The 24,350-nt window shown below is 41.3% G+C and overlaps 1 protein-coding gene across 8 annotated transcripts in view; it reads right to left on the bottom strand.

Annotated features, from left to right (window-relative positions):
- The window catches only part of VIRMA (vir like m6A methyltransferase associated), a 46,314-nt gene extending 22,295 nt beyond the window's left edge, over positions 1 to 24,019 (bottom strand). The window contains exons 1-11 of one of the 8 annotated variants that reach the window (XR_006278720.1): positions 23,617 to 23,816; positions 16,195 to 16,310; positions 15,853 to 15,939; positions 14,953 to 15,001; positions 13,751 to 13,919; positions 12,598 to 12,720; positions 11,742 to 12,044; positions 9,260 to 10,409; positions 7,777 to 8,268; positions 4,411 to 4,565; positions 2,729 to 2,811 (exon numbers count right to left, since the gene is read on the bottom strand). Coding sequence is in view for 7 of the 8 variants with exons in the window: in XM_038391089.2 (XP_038247017.1) it covers positions 2,729 to 2,811; positions 4,411 to 4,565; positions 7,777 to 8,268; positions 9,260 to 10,409; positions 11,742 to 12,044; positions 12,598 to 12,720; positions 13,751 to 13,919; positions 14,953 to 15,001; positions 15,853 to 15,939; positions 16,195 to 16,310; positions 23,617 to 23,679 (2,790 nt within the window). In the remaining variant the exon portion in view is untranslated. Of the gene's footprint in view, positions 1 to 2,728; positions 2,812 to 4,410; positions 4,566 to 7,776; positions 8,269 to 9,259; positions 10,410 to 11,741; positions 12,045 to 12,597; positions 12,721 to 13,750; positions 13,920 to 14,952; positions 15,002 to 15,852; positions 15,940 to 16,194; positions 16,311 to 23,231; positions 23,251 to 23,616 lie in introns of those variants that run through there. The other 7 variants (XM_038391089.2, XM_043507608.1, XM_043507609.1 and 4 more) reach the window with 7 other exon arrangements.
- Positions 24,020 to 24,350: the final 331 nt, after the last annotated feature.

Below are 24,350 nucleotides of genomic sequence, written 5' to 3'. Positions count from 1 at the left end.
ATCATGAATAGGTCAGAGTATGAACAAGAGGCTACTAGGCAGCTCTCCAACACCACTTTCTACAAGCCATTACCCTCTGATCCCACTGAGAGTTACCAAAAGAAACTACAGCATTTGCTCAAGAAACTCCCTGAAAAAGCACAAGAACAAATCCGCACAGACACACCCCTGGAGCCAGGACCTGGGGTATTCTATCTGCTACCCAAGATCCATAAACCTGGAAATCCTGGACGCCCCATCATCTCAGGCATTGGCACCCTGACAGCAGGATTGTCTGGCTATGTAGACTCCCTCCTCAGGCCCTTCGTTACCAGCACTCCCAGCTATCTTCGAGACACCACCGATTTCCTGAGGAAACTACAGTCCATTGGTGATCTTCCTAAAAACACCATCCTAGCCACTATGGATGTAGAAGCCCTCTACACCAACATTCCACACAAAGATGGACTACAAGCCGTCAGGAACAGTATCCCCGATACTGTCACGGCTAACCTGGTGGCAGAACTTTGTGACTTTGTCCTGACCCATAACTATTTCACATTTGGTGACAATGTATACCTTCAAATCAGCGGCACTGCGATGGGTACCCGCATGGCCCCACAATATGCCAACATTTTTATGGCTGACTTAGAACAACGCTTCCTCAGCTCTCGTTCCCTAATGCCCCTACTCTACTTGCGCTACATTGATGACATCTTCATCATCTGGACCCATGGAAAAGAAGCTCTTGAGGAATTCCACCATGATTTCAACAATTTCCATCCCACCATCAACCTCAGCCTGGACCAGTCCACACAAGAGATCCACTTCCTGGACACTACGGTGCTAATAAGCGATGGTCACATAAACACCACCCTATATCGGAAACCTACTGACCGCTATTCCTACCTACATGCCTCTAGCTTTCATCCAGATCATACCACTCGATCCATTGTCTACAGCCAAGCGCTACGATATAACCGCATTTGCTCCAACCCCTCAGACAGAGACAAACACCTACAAGATCTCTATCATGCATTCCTACAACTACAGTACCCACCTGCTGAAGTGAAGAAACAGATTGACAGAGCCAGAAGAGTACCCAGAAGTCACCTACTACAGGACAGGCCCAACAAAGAAAACAACAGAACGCCACTAGCCATCACCTTCAGCCCCCAACTAAAACCCCTCCAACGCATCATCAAGGATCTACAACCTATCCTGAAGGACGAGCCATCGCTCTCTCAGATCTTGGGAGACAGACCAGTCCTTGCTTACAGACAGCCCCCCAATCTGAAGCAAATACTCACCAGCAACCACACACCACACAACAGAACCACTAACCCAGGAACCTATCCTTGCAACAAAGCCCGTTGCCAACTCTGTCCACATATCTATTCAGGGGATACCATCATAGGGCCTAATCACATCAGCCACACCATCAGAGGCTCGTTCACCTGTGCATCTACCAATGTGATATATGCCATCATGTGCCAGCAATGCCCCTCTGCCATGTACATTGGCCAAACTGGACAGTCTCTACGTAAAAGAATGAATGGACACAAATCAGACGTCAAGAATTATAACATTCAAAAACCAGTTGGAGAACTCTTCAATCTCTCTGGTCACTCGATCACAGACCTAAGAGTGGCTATACTTCAACAAAAAAGCTTCAAAAACAGACTCCAACGAGAGACTGCTGAATTGGAATTAATTTGCAAACTGGATACAATTAACTTAGGCTTGAATAGAGACTGGGAATGGATGAGTCATTACACAAAGTAAAACTATTTCCCCATGGTATTTCTCCCTCCCACCCCACCCCCCACTGTTCCTCTGATATTCTTGTTAACTGCTGGAATTAGCCTACCTGCTTGTCACCATGAAAGGTTTTCCTCCTTCCCCCCCCTGCTGTTGGTGATGGCTTATCTTAAGTGATCACTCTCCTTACAGTGTGTATGATAAACCCATTGTTTCATGTTCTCTGTGTGTGTATATAAATCTCTCCTCTGTTTTTTCCACCAAATGCATCCGATGAAGTGAGCTGTAGCTCACGAAAGCTTATGCTCTAATAAATTTGTTAGTCTCTAAGGTGCCACAAGTACTCCTGGATCTTTTTGACATTCACTTTTCCAACTCTTCAAAAACCTGGTTCACTCTTTGTCTATGTTCTACTCATGGGCATGAATGAAACTTCCAAATACTGATGCTCTTCAGTTGCAGAAAAACCCCTCAAAATTTACAAACACACAATACTTTAGGAAAACACTTCAACCTGTCGCACTAAATTCCAGGTTTCAGAGCAACAGCCGTGTTAGTCTGTATTCGCAAAAAGAAAAGGAGTGCTTGTGGCACCTTAGAGACTAACAAATTTATTTGAGTGTAAGCTTTCGTGAGCTACAGCTCACTTCATCGGATGCATCCGATGAAGTGAGCTGTAGCTCACGAAAGCTTATGCTCAAATAAATTTGTTAGTCTCTAAGGTGCCACAAGCACTAAATTCCGTATGTCATCTTCCATCACAGATAACTGCCAGATTGTTAGCAACTTTTAAGACTGCTCCCTCTTACATAATCAGCCTACTCCTTCCTTCTATTTCAATGGCATCACAATCTGCTATGGAAATCACAGACTTTGCAAATGTTGGACTGAGACATCAAGAATGGAAGCATAGATTGATTGCATAGGCAAAAACTTCTACTATCACATTCCCAAACAAAGTAACATCTATATTAAAACTTTTACTAACCTGTTTAATATATTCAATGAGATTTGGGATACAATTAATTTCAAATCTAAGATTTTTCAAAGGTTCAAGCCACTTGCACAGCTCTAAAAAACAAGACAGAATATTTTTGTGAACAGAAAGGTCATAAATCAGAATTGTATTTGTTTTATAAACCCATGCTTTAATTGATACAGAATATGCTATGCACTTAGATGAAATTTGCTAAGTATGAGCCATATTATGAATCATAAGCAGAAGGGATTTTAATAATCTTCATTAATATAATGAGGAAGAAAAAAAATCATATTAAGGAGGACATGCATCTGATTTGAATGCTATAGTATTCAGCTCATGCAAGTTGGTGCTGAAATGATTTTTTGGCATATGACCATCTTATGGCTAATCGCCTTCTAAATGGAATGAAAGTAAACACCTGGAACACTGCTGGATTGGCAAGGCATTTTCCCTTTCTAGTAATATTTTTGGGGGGAATGTCCCTAATGAAGAGATTTGTTCTAGAAACAATAACAACAGTACACATTATCATCTGTTAGAAACACTCCTGTCCCTGTTTTCATTACTCCTACTCATACACATAAACAATTTATGATCACTTTGTACGTAAAACTAAATTATAAATGCTTTTTTCTTATTTATTTGAAATTAAACAAACACCTCTAAAGAAAATCTCTCATGGACTCTAGGGGCCCCAATTTCCTTTAAAAATACAATGCCGAAGCCATTCAGAACCAAAACAGCAGCACATTCTTTTCACGCAGACAGTCACATAAAATAGGTAATTACAAACCAAATAAAAATCTTCTGCTCCTTAAATGCCCAAATAAACCCCATACCCAGCCACAGGGCGTTCTCCATCAAAAGTTCCTCAACTCTGGTGTTCACTTCCTTCCTTGGTCCACAACAACCTGGATTTGTTAACCTGCCAGTCTGGGGGTTCACAGGTGGAATAGCTGGAAGCTGAAGAATCGTTTATGTAGGATTTCATGATATGACTGGGTAGAGTGGCATTCATCTTTGGGCAAGAGACTGGTAACTGGAAAAACTGATGAACTAAAAGTTTTGTATTGAAAATTTTTGATTTCTAGTGGTGCCTTTTATGTTTGGAGGGGCCCAGAGTTCTGGGCTGTTTGGGAGAAAAATTTAAAAAAACAGCCAAAGTAAGAATCAGCCACTGACTCCCTATTTTTGCTAAATCTTCCCTTCCTAATTACACCTCTACCCCGATATAACGTGACCCGCTATAACACAAATTCGGATATAATGCGGTAAAGCAGCGCTCCGGGAGGGCAGGGCTGCGCGCTCTGGTGGATCAAAGCAAGTTCGATATAACGCGGATTCACCTATAACGCAGTAAGATTTTTTGGCTCCCAAGGAAAGCGTTATATCAGGGTAGAGGGGTATTTCCAACAAAGTGTGCAAATTTCCTGCAGTTATCGGATATTCTTGGTAATGAATATTACATAAAATATAAACTTGGAAGCTATTCAAGTTGAAGAACTCATTAGTATAACAGAAAAAATTATACATCTTTTCAATGACTCAACCTAATCATACACAGCTAAAAAGGGAACTTCATTGTATCCACTATCAAAACCAGATGATCATGAAGTACTAATTACCGACCTACAAAAAAATTTTCTATACATTCTGAACAATTCACTTGATAATGACACATACTGTACCTTGCAATTTGGTGTTATTTTCATCTGCCTTACAAAGCTTCAATAAAGGCGCTGAGTACTGTTCCAGCATTTGGACATCACTGGAAGACTGAACCACCAGCAAAACAAGTATGCATGCATAATTATAGGCAACCGACTTCTTGGACTTGGAGTCACTGAAAGAAGGATATAGGATTTTCCTCTTAAATTCTAGGCTAGCACACTGGATACTTGATAGATTTTTTCACTCCTAAGCCTTTATGAATCTGCCTGCAGAACTCCATCTTCATTACAAGTTCACCTACAGAATTTTCATACTGTGGAATAAAAATCACTCTCTCTTTATAGAAGTTTTTGAAAGCTAAAACAATTGGCAAGAGATCAAAATATAATTAATATCTGGTTAGTGTTTTTTTTTTTTTTACAGCAATTGCTACTTGTATAGTTTATACATTTCTTATGTTTCCCCTTTTGAAACTTCAGTACTCAAAGAAAAAGGAAATGGATAGCATTGGCTATATTCAAGCAAACAGTGAGTATATTTTCTTATGCTGCTTCACTAGTGCTGTTCAAGAAAGGAATAAACAAATCTGCTCCTCAAGTCATAAGTCTCTCCAGAAAAACATAGTGACATTTTCAAGATTCGGGGAAACTTGCGATGTGGGGGGAAAAAATCATCTCTTGTACTATATAGTCTCCAATCAGGAAAGCCAAGGCAAAGAATGAGTTTCATCTGGTAAGGAATGTTAGACACAACAAGAAGGAATTCTTCAAATACATCAGACAAAAAAGAAAGATCAAGGATGGTGTAGGTCCACTGCTCAATGGAGAAGGAGAGCTGGTAACAGAAGATGACAGGAAAGCAGAGCTGCTCAATGTCGACTTTATTTCAGTCTTCTCACAAAAAATACGTGACCGGGCAACTAGTGAAATTACCACAGACAATAAAGGGTAAGGATGTATATTGGGAAAAGTAAAGAACACATCAGAAATCTTCTGACCAATCTGAATGAATTCAAATCACCAGGGTCAGATGCTATTCACCCGAGGATACTGAATAGGGTGACCAGATGTCCCAATTTTACAATTTTATGGGGACAGTCCCCATATTTGGGGCTTTTTTTTTTATATGGACTCATATTACCTCCCACCCCATCCCAATTTTTCACATTTGCTATCTGGTCACCCTAGTACTGAAGGAATTAGCTGAAGAAATCTTGGCGCCGCTGGCAAAAATATTTAAACTCCTGGATGACAGGAGAGGTCCCAGAAGGCTGGAAAAAGGCTAACATAGTGTCCATCTTTAAAAAGGGGGGGAAAGAGGAGTCGGGGATCTATAGAGCAGTCAGCCTGACTGATTCCTGGGAAACTAATAGAGCAATGTTTAAAACATTCAATTTGCAAATACCTGGAGGATGAAGAGGTGACCACTAGCAGCCAGTATGGATTTACTAAGAACAAATCATGCCAAACCAGCTTTATTTCCTTCTTTGACAAAGTAACTGGTGTGGTGGATAGGGGGAATGTGGTGGACATAATACACCTGGACTTCAGCAAAGCTTTTGACACAGTTCCACATGACATTCTGATAAGTAAACTGAAGAAATGTGGGTAGGTGGAACTACCATTAGGTGGATACATATAATTGGTTAAACAACTGCAAACAAAAAGTAGCTATTAATGGAATGATGTGGGATTGGAGGGAGGTTTCAAGTGGGGTTCCACGGGGATCTGTTCTGGGTCCAGTCTCATTTAACATTAATGTAGGAAGAGAGAGGATACTGATCAAATCTGCAGATGACAGAAAGCTTGGGGGGTTGCCAAAACTTTGGAGGATAGAGATAAAATTCAGAGGGATCTTGATAAATTGGAGAACTGGGCTATAGACAATACAATGAAATTCAACAAAGGCAAATGTACAGTGCTACACTAAGGGAAGAAAAACTTCATGGCACCATGACCCCCTTCTGACAATAAAAATTACTACATGACCCGGGGACAGGGGGGGAGAAAGAGACTGAAGCCTGAGCCCCACTGTCCTGGGTGGGAGGGCCACCCAACTCTGAAGGCAGCACAGAAGTAAGGATGGCAATACCGCGGCCCCCCTAAAATAACCTTGTGATCCCCCTGCAACTCCCTTTTGGGTCAAGACCCCGATTAGAGAAACTCTGGTCTCCACCGAGAAATCTGTAAAGCAGGGGTTCTCACGCTTCATGGCACCACGACCCCCTTCTGACAACAAAAATTACTACATGACCCAGGGGTGAAAGGAGAGAAAGAGACTGAAGCCTGAGCCCCACTGCCCTGGGTGGGAGGGCGAAAGCCCAAGCCCCACCATCCTGGAGGGGGCCAAAGCTGAAGCCCAAGGACTTCAACCGCAGGCCGGGGCCTGTAACCTGAGCCCTGCTGCCAAGGACTGAACCCCTTCGGGCTTTGACTTCAGCCATGGGCTGTGGGGCTCAGGCTTCAGCTTTGGCCCCATGCAGTCTAAGCCAGCCCTGGCGACCCCATTAAAACGGGGTCATGACCCACTTTGGGGTCCCAACCCACCGTTTGAGAATCACTGCCATATAGTATAGGCTAAAAGCACATAAAAGTCCAGATTTCACAGGGGGAGACCAGATTTCATGGTCTGTGATGTGTTTTCATGGACATGAATTTGGTAGGGCCCTATATATAAGTAAAGGCTGAATGAACTAGGTATGTTTAGTTTGGAAAAGATTAAGGGGGAACATAAAAACAGTCTTCAAATACTTGAAAAGCTGCCATAAAAAAAAAAAAAGGATGGAGAAAAGTTCTTCTCTCTTGCCACAGAAGGCAGGACAAGAGGCAATGGGTTCAAATTACAGCATAGCAGATTTAGATTAAATCTCAGGAAAAACTTCCTAACTGTAAGGACAGTAGGACAAGGAAAGAGACTGCTTAGAGAGCTTGTGGAAGCTCCTTCACTGGAGGTTTTCAAAAGGAAGCTGGATAGCCACCCACCTTGGATGGTTTAGACACAACAAATCCTGCATCTTGACAGAGGGTTAGACTAGATGACCCTTGCTGTCTCTTCTAACCCTACGATTCTATACCTGGTTTCACAGGTAAACAGTAAGCTTGGATAAAACACTGCCTAATATTTCATAATTTTTTTTAAAACTGACCTATAGTGAAACAACCAAACATTTTTCTTGATGACTATATAGTTTCTATGCTAACAGATATTTGATTTCAAAAGATGTCTTCAATTTCTATGCTGTAATTCTATTTTGAATCCATGGTAATTCTGCAAAACCATCAAAGCGTAAGGGTTTTCTTTTGTTGTCTTCTACGCCATCTATTTCTTTACAAAGGGGACAGCTGGTTTATTCAAATAAGGAGTAAACACAAATATACAATTACCCTAAAGCTTCTTTGGAATAGTATTCCATTAAAGTAATAAGACTTTGGAGGTTCTTCTCAAGGCTAAACACATGAGCTACAGCAGACCTTCCAACAGGGTTAAAAGTAATCAAGTACAGGTTATGAAGTGTTCCCAAGAGGTCCGAATGGTCAGTTTCCTCACTGGCTGTGCACCGCTGAAAGTGGCAGAATAATTCTGAAATACACTGCAATGTCTGTGTTGAATGCAGGAGCCACAAGGCAAATGCATCATCATTGGCACCATCTGATTGGAGACCTTCTTCTTGATCTGGATCAGAAAACTGACATAGTGCTCTAATCAACAGGTTTGTTGCTTCATACTCAGACAGGAAGAAGAGGAGGCCCTTTTGTGACTGTCCCAGGAACTTCAACACATCTCTGACAGCCTGAAGCACACCAGGATGAGCACTTGTTATTGGAATGGATAGTAGCAAGGTGATAGATTCCAAGAAATGATGATTATGAAGGTATCTGCAGAAATGTAAAACAGAAGTATCTGTAACATATGATGATCTGCATACACAGAACACAGAGAAAATAGATCCTCTATATCTTATCCTATATTTTGGACCACCAGAATTTATTCTTTTGTATATTATGAGAAACCATATATTAACCATACTTAATGATGAAGTAGCAGTATTTTGAGCCTTTTTTCCCCACAATCTAATTATAACTATGTAATGAGGATTAAATCCCCATTGAAATAAATAATGTATACAATAAAACCACACATAGACCACCACCACCAATGAGCAAAAACTTTAATTTTTGGAATAGTCTAAGTTTTGAGTTCTTGAATGCTCAACCTTAACTTTTTAATACTGCTACTTCTTGAACTTAATTTCTCTTTAAAAAAAAAAAAAGAACACAACTTCTTTAGGATTCCTTCTCTGTTGTTTTTTGTACATAGAAATGGCCTTTAAAAGGCATCTTTTACAATATACATATACCCTGCCCATTCAGTCCTTGGTTACTCTGCTGCAGCTGCTAAAGATGACGGTGAAGGATTTTGTGATATGGATGCTTCTCCACAGCAGGAACTAGTCTGCGACCATCAAGTGCAAGCTCTTTTGGGGCAGGAACTGTCTTTTTGTTAAGTGTTTGTACAGTACTTTGCACAGTGGACCCTGATCCACGAACGGGGCTCGTAGGTGCTACCACAATACGAGTAATAAATAGTAAGACGGTAACTTTCGGTTAGTATTAACATAGGCTGAACTGGAAACAACAATGTAACTGCAATCCCATAAACCATCCAGTCCTCCCAAAAGCTTATTAAAGCAATCTGTAAGCCTCCACTAAAGGTATATTAGCAAAGTGAAAAATCTAGTGTAACGTTAGTCACTGTTTTACTCTATTACCTATGTAGTCCACAAAACATGCATAGGTACCAAACTGAAAAAAGAACCCAGTTCTAGTACCCAAAGATGGTATCTAAAGTGAACCACAGCTCTCTTACCTGAAAAGGACTGGATAAGGATCATCCCTTTCTGGGGGTCCTGTAATGCGTGCCATTGTTGGAAAAGATTTTACTGGTGGCTGAATCATTGTATGTGGTGCAGTCTCCATCAAATGAAAGATTTCATCTAAGAGACTAATAAGTTTTTCTACTTCTCCTTCACTGATATTAGAAGATTCCAAAAAATGATCCATATCCATAGGCGCCTCCACATCATTTTCATATTCTGGGTTGGTTCTCTCAAGTCCAAGGTCTGGTTCCTGCTCAGACTCCGTATGATTAGGAAGGGGAGGAGTGTTCTCTGCTAACTGGTTACCAAGCTTTTTAATGTCTGATAGAATCTCATAAAAATGGCATTTCTGCAGAATTGCAGAACCTGCAGTGACTACTCTCACAGTCTGATCTAATAGTATGAGTTCCAAGAGTTTCTGATAACCACTTTTTTCATGTACCTCTAACCCACCTCTTAAAAACATTTCCATTCCCTCAGTCATGCTGATAACACTATCCAAAGCTTTAAAAGCATTAAGCTTAAGGGAAGATGAAACATGATCTGCAAATAACAGTTCAAATAATGCATTAATAACTCCTGCATGCAAGAGTCCCATGATTCCTTGAGTCCCACATTCTGCTAGTGATGACACCAATTTTGTTCCAGCTTTAAGCTGTCGGACATTCAAAGCAATGGGCTGCCTGAGAGCTATCTGCAAGTTTAATGCCTGCATTGTCCAGTCTACTAATTGGATAATATAGTCCTGTTTTGTGTTCTTCACTTGCAAGTAGCTTAGTCCTTTTGTTATTAAATTTGGAATTTCTTCTAAAGCTGTGACCCACTTTGCACCCCTTTCTTCCTGATATAATTCCAGGAGTTCAGTTAGCTTAACTGAGGCTTCTACTAGCCCCGAATTTTCCTTGTCTGGATCTTGATCCTTTATCTTACCAACTTCAACCTCAAATATGGTCTTGAAAGGACAGTTAAAGTACAAAAGAGGTCCAAGCTCTCTTTCAAAAGGCTCATATGTCACAGGTGGCACTGAGGCTAGATCCTCAGGAGTATATTCAATGTCAAAGCTTGGATACTTAAATGTTTCACGTTCCAGATCAGCAATTCCATCTTCATCACTTGAAATCTGCTCATAGCCATCATCACCTGCAAGAGAGTTTTAAGTTTAATTCAATAAATAAATCAGTTATATCAAGCCCAGTTTATGAACTTCAGAGAACTACTCAAAGTACAAAAGTAACATACAAATTTTTATTTGGAAAATATAAAATATCCAAAACACTAAAAGATTTCTTTCTACTACTATAAGTCAAAATTAGTAGACTACTCTCTTTCACAGCGCGGCTGCAGCACATCCATGAATAATGAAGCAAAGAGCCTGTTTACTAGAGTGAGAAATCCAATCACAAAATGATAGTTCTAGACAACAACATTATGTAACAGCAGCAGCATATATCATAATTACTCTTTTAAACATCTCTGATAATGAAAGGCTGACACAATAAGCTGAATAGCTGCTAAAAATCTCTCCCTGATAATTTTATTCAGGCTCAAAAAAAATCTTTCCATAAATCTAGTTGTCTCTTGTCCTTCTTAATGTTCATTGCTTTACTGCTCTTCTCTGCTGGAGTCCCTATGAGCCAACAGAACTCCTTTGTATTCTTTGAAATGCTGACATTCCATTGGAATGTTAGCACATTGGTACAAACTATAGCAGGTCTATGGAGCAGCAATGGAAGGGCGTCTTGCTTCACACACCTGGCAAGTTAGGCATCAGTGAAGTAGTTAAGCAATTTTCAAGGCTGGGAAGCATGGATTATTTTGGGTCAGATAGGCATATATTAATTGGTCACTTTCCTGAGAACACAAGGGGGTTCTTGGGCATTGGTGAATATCAACCTTCCCTTCTCCTTTCTATATATTTTCACATATCCTTGAAAATTCAGTCTAATTCCTTTCCAAAATATTCAGTCCTCCATCATGTAATTATAAAAGTTTGCTACGTGACAGTCATGAGCAGTGGAGTTTGGGCAGGTTTTATTTGTTTTTCAGGGAATATTGGGGGGGGGTTATATTTTAAGAAAATAAAGATTATTGAGTTGTCATAGCACAGGGTTTAATACCAGCTATTTTTAAACTTACTTGTTCATTGAATTAAATTTGGATATTTATCAAGTCAAAGGAGTAAGATAGTGTTGGTAAAGCACACATACACCTTCACAATTACTGAGATAGAAGAATCTGAGTTTTTCTTATTAAATAATAGTTTACATTTATAGTGCTTTTCTTCCACGTTCTTTACACATTGAGAAAAAGACAAGGTAAGTGACTTGCCCAAACATCACACAATCAGAGCAGTGGTAGAGCTAGGATAAGAATCAGATCTACTCACTCCAAGTCATCTGCTTTAATCTTTTGACTACACTGCACCAAAAAATTCTATAATCTCAGTCATTTCTATTTGTGTATATTACTCACCTTCACCCTCATCTTCCTCCTCACCTTCCTCTTCTTCATCTTCCTCTTCCTCCTCCTCCTCCTCCTCCTCCTCATCTTCTTCCTCAGGAATACTCTCTACTGTATGACCATCCTCCTCATCCTCTTCCTCATCTTCCTCAACATCCACATCTTCCTCCTCATCCTCCCCTTCTTCTGGCTGCTCCTCCTCTACCTCCCCGTCATCCGAGTACTGGCCTTCTTGGTGAACAGATGTTCGATCAGGAGAAATTGGCTCAAAGTAGTCCTCTCTGTGATCAACATCATCTTCCTTTTCCCCAGCCACTGAAAAAGTAAGGACTAAATCTCATTACTAAATCCAGTAGTTAAGAATGTTTACAGGTTTTGTGGTGTGAACAGTGAAATTAAAAAAATGTTTTTCAAAAAGCATTAAAATGCTTTTACTTAACATTCACTACAATTATTTACCTTATTAGAATTGTATTTACATAAACAGTTCTATGCACTTTTAATCCATAATAAAAATGCATAGACTACTACTTGAATTCTGTAGTCCTTCTGCAGGAAAAAAATTCACTTAAGTCCATGGAAATTTTGCATGGGATATAGAGTGCAGGATCAGGCACTACACTGGTCTATATTTAAGGTTTCAAAAGTTGCTCACTTTTACACTGAATATAGTTATTCAAAATGGCACAGCAGAACAAGGGGTTCTCCTACCAGTCCTAAATCTGCATTGCTTTTCCTAAAGATGAATCTGTCAACATCAATGAGAGCAGAAAGCTCACCTACCATTAGGTAGCATGGTAGGCCTTTTTCTCCCTCAATATCCACTGCTGTGCAGTAGACAGAGAATAAGAATTTACATTAGTTATACCTGTCACAGGCATGGGCTCGTCTTCATCATCATCAGGAGGTGGAGGGCCCGGAGGAGTCCTTGGTCCCCTGGGCTGTGGTCTTGGAGGGCTCCCATTGAACTGATCTTCTTTCTCCCCATCAGCTATATTTTTGTTTTTTGAAAAACAAAAGATTTTATTTTGGGGGAGGAGGATGGAAAATGTAGCACATTTTACAACGTGGGTGCCAACCTTGATTATGAACCACCCTTCATGTAGCATATCCACCTCCATCACGCAACATCTAGGGGGAAAGTTAATTAAATGGAAGGTGCCCTCATGCTGAAACCATCCTTGCTGAAGCACCCATAAAAATTTAAAGCCACTGGGTGAATTAAAAGCTAACAGAAGTCATTGCTTATGAACAAAGATATTTCCTACATAAACACTGAGTTCAAGGTTCATTTTAGAGTTTTTTATCATGTTACAATGCAGATTTGTATTTACTTAGCCACTTGATTATTTGCTTTGAATGTGTTTAGTAATACTATAAATCTACCATGACTAGTTAAAATTATTTAAAATCAAATTTTAATCTGAATCTGAATGTTTATAGTACAATAGTTATATTTCTACAGTAAAATGATTAAACATCTGAACAGTGCAGTTCTCTCCCTAATTCTGAAACCAATACGGAGGCAGAAATGGAAGCCTGTTCGTCACTGCTGCACAGGGTCACTCTACTACCGGTACCATCAATCACTTTTTAGCAACCTGGGAGTCACAAACAGAAGGCTAAGTAAAAGGCTTTCCTTCATGTCCTTTAACTACTGCTTTGTTCATTAACCCTCAGTTTTGGAAGCAGTGATATTTGTCACCGACACTTTGATTTAAAAGTTTAGCTCATGGGAAACACAAATTAATTTACGTCTTCAGCTGCACCCTTTCATCAAGTACCTTGTGATAAATGAAAGTCACTTGCTCTCAATAAAAGCATTAGAAAAAGGAGAAGAACTTATTAAAAAATATTCTACCTAAAACCTACAAAGAGATAACATGGAAAGATGTTACAGCTGGATAATTAGGTCCAATGAAACCTCAGAATATGAAGATTGCCCTTTAGCCACCGGGATAATTAATTTTAATGAAAGAAAACTTTTGCTGTCTTACTTCAGATAATTCTGACATACTTACCATGTTTTGGGTTTCTTTTCAAACCGGGTTGCTGCTGGGGAGGAGGAGGTGGTGGTGGAGGGGGTGGAGGAGAATCTCTGTCATGACTTATTACCCTATCAACTGATCCATATATTGCTAATGTCAAACAGTTGTACCAGCCTCTTAGGACCAATCCATCCGTGTTGACCTAGTTTGTAAAAGAAAAAGCATCTTTAAAAAACTCAAAGTGAATTTGAGGATTTTTTATTTAGTTTTAAATTGCTAGTTCTGTACGGGTATATACTTAAAATACACACAAGAAAAAATGCAGATTAATATATTTTGTGTCTATTCAAGGTTTTAAAAAATTGACCTACTGATTATACCACATGAATAATTTTACAACCAAAAGAATTCATAACAATACATTGTCAAAGCCACTAAATCCAGTTTATTCAAATATTCATTGGGGCGGATAGCACTGAAATGCATCAGACAAACATAACAGATATGCTCAGATGTGGGCTACAATCATCAATAACAATTCTGCTTTACAACAGTCAACAAATTATTAAATTACTTAAATAAGAGTTCTATGTAGCTCAAAAGCTTCTCTCTTTCACCAACAGAAGTTAGTCTAATAAAAGCTGTTACCCTCACCCACCTTGTTTCTCTAACAAATTATTACTGATATGCCTCTGTATAACTAATAAGTAATCTGAAAGGAAAAAGGTTAAACCCTCTTTATTCTTCACATATTTGTATACTTGTGATGTTTGATTTTAGCGTTTTCCAAATATGCAGACTGAGACCAGTGACTAGACCAAGACATGAAGTGGTTTGGCTCTGTCAAAATGAAGCAACCCTGATCTCGAACCCCTTCCATTTCATCAATCAGGCCAAATTCTGAGGTGAACATTCACCAGGATGGCTCCAATCACCCAGTTCATTTTCATTAGTAAACTTAATAGGAGCTGCTCAGTGATCAACACTTTTGAAAATCAAGCCACTCATTTGGAACATAACTCTAGGCTAATTTTTAAAATCATGGCCCTAGTGTATTATACAATTGAACTGCATGGATTAGCTTAGAATGTGAGTTTTCCAGAGTAGGGTCTTCCCCTACAAATGCTTTGCACAGTGCTAAGCACACTAAATAGCAGCACCATGGTATTCAAATAATAGCCACACAGGAAGAAGAAAAACATTGAAACTATAGCATAAATAGGTACAACAATTACCTTTGCATTGGGTCTAAAGATAATTGAAGAGTTCTCATCATATTCAAGGCTGTTAAATAGAACACAAACTTATTTTTCAATGTTTAACAAAAATTCTTTACACACAAAGTATGGACATTTCTGGACGTGACCCTTTAATAATACCTTATTTTCACCTTAAGTGAAAAAAAGAACGAGACTTCAAGCCAGTATCAAAACGCTATACAATATCTATGCTTATCAATTTAGGAATGTAAAAAGCCCAAAGAACTTTCAATATACATTGACATTAAAGGGACACTATCAGTTTAAAAATCACAGTTTGGATCTTCTACCCAGACCCTTCAAGCATAGATCTCTCTCCCCTTACACAATGAATGAAGAGGGAGGGCAACTAGGGCTCATGGTAGGGAAAGAGGAGAGAGAGGCAAATATGGAAGCAAAGATGGGCAGGATTGGATGTACATGTATCACCTAGTCTCACAGATTTTCAGGAATAGATAAATTCTAAATTTGTACCATCTTTTCTACGGAGCAATCTCCCCTCACAGAAATCTTAAGCACATCCACAAACAGGGTGGGGTCATGGTGGAGAGAACCATGCTTGCAAACACAAAATTGTGAACTTCTGTTATTAACAGTGAATACAAGTAAGGGCCCAATCCTACACACACTTATTACGGACCATAATACTTATTAACTTGAGTAGTCTTATTACAGAGAACAGAGCTACTCAATGAAGTAAGTATTATGGCCACTAATCACTATCAGACCCTAAACCTTTATTTTAAAAAATAAACTCCTTTGGAGATTTAATAATACTGTGTTGAATTTCTCATTTCTACACACCAGGAAATGCAGCACATACTTCTATAGAAAAACTCTTGAATGTATGAAGCACATGAATTCGCAAATTCTTACCTTCCCAGCCTGTCAAAAACAGGGGCACTTGGCTTGCTGACATTGTTGAAAAACAGGTCTAACTGAAATGTATGTGGGGATGTCTCTCTGTTGATAGAACAGAGGGAAAAATTAATCCTGTCAGGCTTCACTTAACCAAAATAAATAAGACCTGAAATCTCTAACATATTATTGTTTAAAACTGAAAAAAAACTATATATATATATATATATATATATATATATATTGCATATTCAGTGAATGCATAAGCACAGACTATCTTCCTATATTACAGTTTTTACTGTGATTCACAAGTCCCAAACAAAATGCAAGGAATGTGCATCGGAATATTTTAGGACTTACCCATAAGCTCTATTGTCAGGCAAACTTGTGTGAGCTTTTACTCCTGGAGGAATGACACGTACTTCATTTATGTAAACCACACATGGAAAACGAACTACATCTATATTGGTACTTTGCTAAAAACAAAGAGTAAATAAAAGTTATAAAGCTTGAAAAATACTATATTGTTTTTACTTTATATTCCAACTTATTTATGTACCCTGTATTTAAAAAAGCAACAACTTAAAAATGTCAATCCTGATAATTTCTTTAACTTATTATTATGACAACACCTAAGATTTATATAATTGAAAAGGTTGAGAAAAATCTTTTTTTTTTTTTTCAGTTTGTACATTTGAAAGCTTCTTGTGTATAGAAAGTTTCATTGTTTCCCCTACAGAATTATTTCCCTTTTTATTTGTGAGGACCTTTCAAACAGCAACAAGGGGGAGAAACATTTTGAAAATGATAGTAAAGACAAAAATTGGCAGAGAAACTTAAGCTACTTTCAAAATTCGCAAATTTTCAAGTGGACAGTGCCACTTTAAACACTGTCAAGCTTATTATTGTAGAAGAAATAAAATGTGTCCCAATTTTAAATATCAGAAAGTAATTTAAAAAAAAAGAAGAGCAGCTGACATTGTTGAAGATTTTGTGAGAGCTACGCAAAAATACTATTTGGTGCTGACTTTTCTACCTCTGCAGCAGCATTTGAAAACTTTCAGGCACTCCTGACATCATATAAGTCAGGGATGGTAGAGATCTTTCAGGCCATTCAAACACCAGAACAGAGATATGTTTGCACAAAGAAAGATATAAATAAAAACAGAGCTGTGATGGCTTCCAATGTATTAGAAACTGAAAAATAATCAGAGTTTACCAAAGTAAAAGACACTGCCTCAGCAAACCACAGACACTGATAATTGAAAGTCTCCTTTCTCTCTACTGTATATAGCCTCATGAGACACATTTATAAAACAGGAAAAATATATATTATCCATAAATACCAGACAATGGGCAAGGAATTAAATTGTGTTTCTTACACATGAGCAGTTACTTTTCCTGAAGCTCATTATCACATTTCTCATTAGAACAGCTTAATACTATATATCCACTAGCCTGACAATATGTTAATTGCCTATCAACACATTCTAAAAAGTGGAACTGCAGTTAAAAGATTTTAAGAAAACAGGAACAAAGGGAAATTAAATAGCTAATGAGACTGCTTATGGGATACTAAATCTTTCACTATTATGTCATCTGTTCAAATCTAACTCTGGTCATTAGTATCTGCTGACTTTCCAGTAATCAATGTGAAATGGATTCATAGCTTCATTCAAGATTCTACAGAACAACCACACTGCACAAAACCACCACTATAATTGAATTCCTTGTAGGAAGTCTTAGCAGAAAAGCCAAGGATTTAATGATTATGAACATTTAACTAAATGTCTTACTACTAGGGCCCTATCTACACTGCAGACACTACTGTATTTGGAAACTGTTTATAAAACATTTTCAGATAAACACAACTGTATCATTAATGGAGAAGAGGAAGCTCATATTGTTAAAATGTTTTTTAAGCACTATTTTAGATACAAGAATGATTTTTAGGAGCTGTTTTAACAAAGTCCACACTAACATACAATGGTGCACTAAGATGACAGTAGGATGACATAGGGCCTAATCACATCAGCCACACTATCAGAGGCTCGTTCACCTGCGCATCTACCAATGTGATATTTGCCATCATGTGCCAGCAATGCCCCTCTGCCATGTACATTGGCCAAACTGGACAGTCTCTACGTAAAAGAATGAATGGACACAAATCAGACGTCAAGAATTATAACATTCAAAAACCAGTTGGAGAACACTTCAATCTCTCTGGTCACTCGATTACAGACCTAAGAGTGGCTATCCTTCAACAAAAAAAGCTTCAAAAACAGACTCCAACGAGAGACTGCTGAATTGGAATTAATTTGCGAACTGGATACAATTAACTTAGGCTTGAATAGAGACTGGGAATGGATGAGTCATTACACAAAGTAAAACTATTTCCCCATGGTATTTCTCCCCCCCATTCCACCCCCCACTGTTCCTCTGATATTCTTGTTAACTGCTGGAATTAGCCTACCTTGCTTGTCACCATGAAAGGTTTTCCTCCTTTCCCCCCCCTGCTGCTGGTGATGGCTTATCTTAAGTGAGCACTCTCCTTACAGTGTGTATGATAAACCCATTGTTTCATGTTCTCTGTGCGTGTATATAAATCTCTCCTCTGTTTTTTCCACCAAATGCATCCGATGAAGTGAGCTGTAGCTCACGAAAGCTTATGCTCTAATAAATTTGTTAGTCTCTAAGGTGCCACAAGTACTCCTTTTCTTTTTGCGAATACAGACTAACACGGCTGCTATTCTGAAACCTAAGATGACAGTGCAAAGTGCAAGGTCACACACCTAGGGACAAACAATAAGAATTTTTGCTATAAGCTGAAGACTTATCAGTTGGACGTGACAGAGGAGGAGAAGGATCTGGGTGTATTGGTCAATCACAGGATGATTATGAGCTGCCAATGTGATGCAGCAGCGAAAAAGGCTAAGGCAGTCCTAGGATGCATCAGGGAACGTATTTCCAGTAAAGATAGGGAAGTGTTGTTACCATTCTACAAGGCACTGGTGAGACCTCATCTGGAGCACAGTGTCTGCAATTCTGGTTTCCCACATTTAAGAAAGATGAATTCAAACTGGAACAGATGCAGAGAAGGGCTTCTAAGAGGATCAGAGGAATGCAGAACCTACTTTACAAGACGATACTTAAGAAGTTTGGCTTGTTTAGCATGACAAAACGAAGGCTGAAGGGTGATATGACTGCACTCTATAAATACATCAGAGGGATAAACTCCAGGGAAGGGAAGGAGTTATTTAACTTAATGGCCAATGTAGGCACAAAAACAAATGGACATAAACTGGAAATAAATAAGCTTAGGTCTGAAATTAGGTGAAGGTTTCTAACCATCAGAGGAGTGATGTTCTGGAACAGCCTTCCAAAGGGAGTAGTGGGGGCAAAAAACTTAACTTGTTTTAAGACTGAGCTTGATAAATTTATGGAGGAGATGGTATGATGAAATTGCCTACAACAGCATATGGGCCAACCAGGACGGCTATTAGCAAATATCTCCAACAGCCAGAGATGGGACAATAGATGAGATGGGTTCTGAATTACAACAGAGAATTCTTCCCAGGTGTCTGGCTGGTGTGTCTTTTCCACATATTCAGGGGCTAACTGATCACTATATTTGGGGTCAGGAAGGAATTTTCTCCCAAGTCAGACTGGCAGAGGCTCTGGGGCTTTTTTGCTTTCCTCTGCAGCCTGGGGCATGGGTTACTTGCTGGTTTGAACTAAAGTAAATGGTGAATTCTGTCACTTGAAGTTTTAAATCAAGATTTGAGGTCTCACCCTTGGTCTTAAAATGGAAGTGCTTAGACCAGGGGCGGGCAAACTTTTTGGCCTGAAGGCCACATCGGGTTTCCAAAATTGTATGGAGGGCCAGTTACAGGAGACTATGTCTCCCCAGACAGCCAGATGTGGCCTGGCCCCCATCTCCTATCCGACCCCACCGCTTCTCACCCCCCTGACAGCTCTTCTGGGACTCCTGCCCAATCCCAACCCCCCTGTCCCCTGCTGGCCCCCCCGGGACTCCGGCCGTATCAACCCCCCCTGCTCTCTGACCCCTGAGTGCCCCCCACCACTCCATTCAACCCCCCTCCTAACTGCCCCCCGAGACCCCTGCCCCATCCAACCCCCATTCCCCGCCCTCTGACTGCCCCGCCCCTGTCCAACCCCCCCTACCCCCTTACCCCGCTGCCTGGAGCACCGGTGGCTGGCAGTGCTACAGCCATGATGCCCAGAACTCCGGGTCAGGCTGCGTCTCTGCAACTGCGCTGCCCAGAGCATTGCACCGGTGGCACGGCACACTGAGGCTGCAGGGGAGGGGGAACAACAGGGAGGGGCTGGGGACTAGCCTCCCGGGCCAGGAGCTCAGGGGCCGGGCAGGAGGGTCCTGGGGGCCGGATATGGCCCGTGGGCCATAGTTTGCCCACCTCTGGCTTAGACAATCTTAAATATAATCATCACAAGTGCTCCAGCTATAATTTAATGTATGGAGCAAAAGAAGTATCAAAACGGTGTGCATGTGAGAGAAAGAAACTCCCATATGCAGATCTACTCTAGCCTCCTCACTCATTTAGGAAGAAGGATCTGCGGAACTCTTTGCCAGAGGATTTTGTGAAGGGAAAGACTATAACAGGGTTCAAAAAAAGAACTAGATAAATTAATGGAGGCTAGATCCATCAATGGCTATTAGCCAGGATAGGCAGGGATGGTGTCCCTCGCCTCTGTTTGCCAGAAGCTGGGAATGGGTGCCAGGTGATGATTACCTATTCTATGCATTCCCTCTGGGGCACTTGGCATTGGTCACTGTCGGAAGACAGGATACTGGACTAGACAGAGCTTTGGTCTGATCCAGTATGGCCGTTCTTATGTTCTTAAAGGAGACTCCCATTGTGGCATTAGTTTTAAAGCAAAAATTAAAGTCTCCACTGGTGGGGATTAAGGATTTTGCTATGTTTTTAACGTGGTGGATTTGATTTAAATCACTAGTCAAGAAGACTCGATTTAACCATGGTTTTCTACATGAAAATGTATTCTTGTTGGTTATTATAACCTTTATACATATTCTTCACAACTCAGAGATAGATGTAGATTTCATTTTTAGAAGGTACACACTATACATTTTTAAACAACGATTTATTTTGAAAACTTTTCAGATTAGTTTTACAGCTATATCAGAAAAATGAATGAATGATTGGTTATTTCATTTATCAAAGGTAATTGAAGCAGATATTTATGAACTCATTGGGAGGTGAACTATCATTAATATTTGGAGGATTTTCTTGCCATGCTATATTAGGAGGAGAACATCACCAGGCAGACATTTCAATTGTTTTATTTAACTGGCCAGTCCCAGATGCTTTAGAGGAAGGTGTAAGAACCCACAGCAGGTAGACGTGAGGTAATCTGGTCTCATCCTAATCTCTTCTAATTAGAGACTGGCTTAATCCCTAAAACAAGTTTTAATATCACTTCCAAAAACTATTAAGTAAGAATGGCCATACCGGGTCAGACTAATGGTCCATCTAGCGCAGTATCCTGTCTTCCGACAGCAGACTGTGCCAGATGCCTCAGGAACAAACAAACAGAATAGGGCCATTTATTCAGTGATCCATCCCCTGTCATCCAGTCCCCGCTTCTGGCAATCAGAGGTTTAGGGACACACACAGCATGGCGCTGTTTCCCTGGCTACTAGCCATTGATGGACTTATCCTCCATGAACTTATCTCATTTGTTTTTCAAGCCATTTATAGTTTTGGCCTTCAAAGCGTCCCCTGGCAACGAATTCCACAGGTTGATTGGACACTGTGTGAAAAAGCATTTCCTTGTTTGTTTTAAATCTGCTGCCTGTTGATTTTGTTGGGTGACCCCTGGTTCATGTGTTACATGAAGGGGTAAACAGCACTTCCTTATTCACTTTCTCTACACCATTCACAATTTTATAGTCCTCAAGTCATCTCTTTTCTAAAACAAACAGTCCCAGTCTTTTTAACCTCTCCTCATATGGAAGCTATTCCATACCCTTAATCATTTTTGTTGCCCTTCCCTGTACTTTTTCCAATTCTAATATATTTTTAAATGAGCCACAAGAACTGTAAGCAGTATTCAACATGTCAGCATAACACTGATTTATATAAAGACATTATATTTTCTGTCTTATTATCTACCCCTTTCCCAAAGATTCCTAACATTCTGTTAGCTTTTTTGACTGCCACCACACGTTGAGCAGATATTTTCCGAGAACTATCCACTGTGACGCCAAGATATCTTTGAGTGGTAACAGCTAATTTAGACCCCATCATTTTGTACATACATTTAGAACTATGTTTTCCAATGTGCATTACTTTACATTTATCAACACTGAATTTCATCTAGAACATACGACCGGCCATACTGGGTCAGACCAAAGGTCCATCTATCCCAGTATCCCATCTTCCAGCAGTGGTCAATGCCAGGTGCATCAAAGGGAACAAACAGAACAGGTCATCATCAAGTGATTCATCCCGTCGCCCATTCCCAGCCTCTGGCAAACAGAGCCTTGGGACACCATCCCTGCCACTTTGTTGCCCAGTCACGCAGTTTTGTGAGATCCATTCGTAACTGTTCACAGTCTGCATTGGACTTATCCATGCTAAGTAATTTTGCATTATCTGCAAACTCACCACCTCACTGTTTACTCCTTTTCCCAGATCATTTATGAATATATTGAACAGCACTGGTCCCAGTACAGTTCCTTGGGGGAACTGTGCTATTTACCTCTTTCCACTGTGAAAACACTAAATACTTTTATTTTAAAACCAAGGTGACAGCCATACAAATGTCCAATCTCTTTTGAATCTAGTTACATTCTCAGCCTCAATGACTTCCTGCAGATGCACTTTTGACAATTTCACTTTTAACATCATGCTTGCTTAAAGATACATCTCTCCCACACAAAGTGTCACCACATCAGGTGACACAATCACTGCTACAACAAAGTATCTTTGCAACACTGAACTTCTATCTGTAGGGTTACCCTCTGAGACTGGGAGCTTGGTACATCCACACTACGCCTACTATGCAATGGGACACAAAGGACCTATGAGCCTAAATGAATATTCCCCATCTCCTCATTAACTGCTGCAAGGAAGAGATGCACCATAGGATCCAGAAAAGCACTTTTGTTCCTGACTTCTGCCCTCATCCTCACTGTCATAACCTTATCAAACTGTCCCTTTTATAATTCCTCTCCCATTTCCCCATCAACCACCCCTCAACTTCCTCCCCTATCGATTCTTCTTTTCTTACTCTGCTACCTCCTCATTAACACCCACCCCATTTTTACACTGCCAGTCACCTGCACGACAAGCCACACAAGCCTTGCTAAAGCGTATGGGGCAGGAAATATCCACCTGTTGTAACTACAATGCATTAAGCATCTGGCCAGGCCAGGGCTTCACGGTGTGATACGAGGGCACTGGGAGCGTCTCCTCTGCATGCTTATGCCATGATGGCCCCCCCTACCCGAATCTGGAACAAGCAGCGTCACCCGCCCAGTCCTTGTCCCTGCCCCTCTACAGCCCACTCCTTACCTCGCCCCCGCCTGCGCTCTCCCACGAATCCTGCCCCTACCCCCAGCCCAGCCCAGCCCAGCCCGGCCCGCTCCGCCCCAGCCAGAGTCCCCACGCTCTTGAGCGGGCCAGCCCAAGTGGGGAGGGAGGATCACTCTGCCTCCCTCTCTCTTTCTTTGAGGGCAGGTGTGGCTCCGCGGACCCCGCCCGCCCGCCCGCCCGGTACCTCCGCGCTCTGGTGCTTGAAAGTGTCTAAAAACAGCAGCTCCGTTGCAGTGTCCGCCGCCATCTTTGCTCGGCAGCAGCGGAAGCACTTCCGGGTGAACGCAAGCGCGTCCAGGGTCGCTGGCGGCGCCTGCGCCCTCCGGCCCCTTCCCGGGGGGCCCCCCCCTCCCTGGAGCGCGCATGCGCACGCTACTGTGGCTGAGGCCGAGCGAGTGCGTGGATCGGACGCGTCGCGGAAGGAAGGAACGCACGCACGCACGCACGCACGCGCGGGGAGAGTCGGTCGGCGCAGGACCGTCCTTAGGCGTAGGGCACCATGACATTTGGGGCACCAAATTGCCCCAAATGTCACGGTGCCCTAGGCAGCTGTGTGCTGTATACACGGCAGCACCAGCGCCGGTGGCTCCCCGCGGGCTGCGCCCACTGCAAGGGGCAGGGCCGTTCCCTAAGAGGGTGGGGGGCCCCGGACAACTCCCTCCGCCCCACGGGTTACCCTTCCCCCCCCCCCTCCTCCGCCACCAGCCCGTCCCCATCCCACCTTTCCCCCCCAGCGACCCCGCACTCAGCGGCGGCGGCAAGCGGAGCGCCCCGGCTGGGAGCTGGCGGAGTGGAGCGGGCTGGGGCCGGGTTGCTCCGCTTGCCGCCGCCGGTGAGTGCGGGGAGGTTGAGGAAGGAACGGCCGCCCCCTCCCCCGCCACCCCGCACTCACCGGCGGCGGGAAGCGGAGCGACGGGG

The sequence above is a fragment of the Dermochelys coriacea genome, chromosome 2, assembly GCF_009764565.3.
Source record: "Dermochelys coriacea isolate rDerCor1 chromosome 2, rDerCor1.pri.v4, whole genome shotgun sequence".
Lineage (NCBI taxonomy): Eukaryota > Metazoa > Chordata > Testudines > Dermochelyidae > Dermochelys > Dermochelys coriacea.
This window is presented reverse-complemented; position numbering and strand designations above follow the sequence as displayed.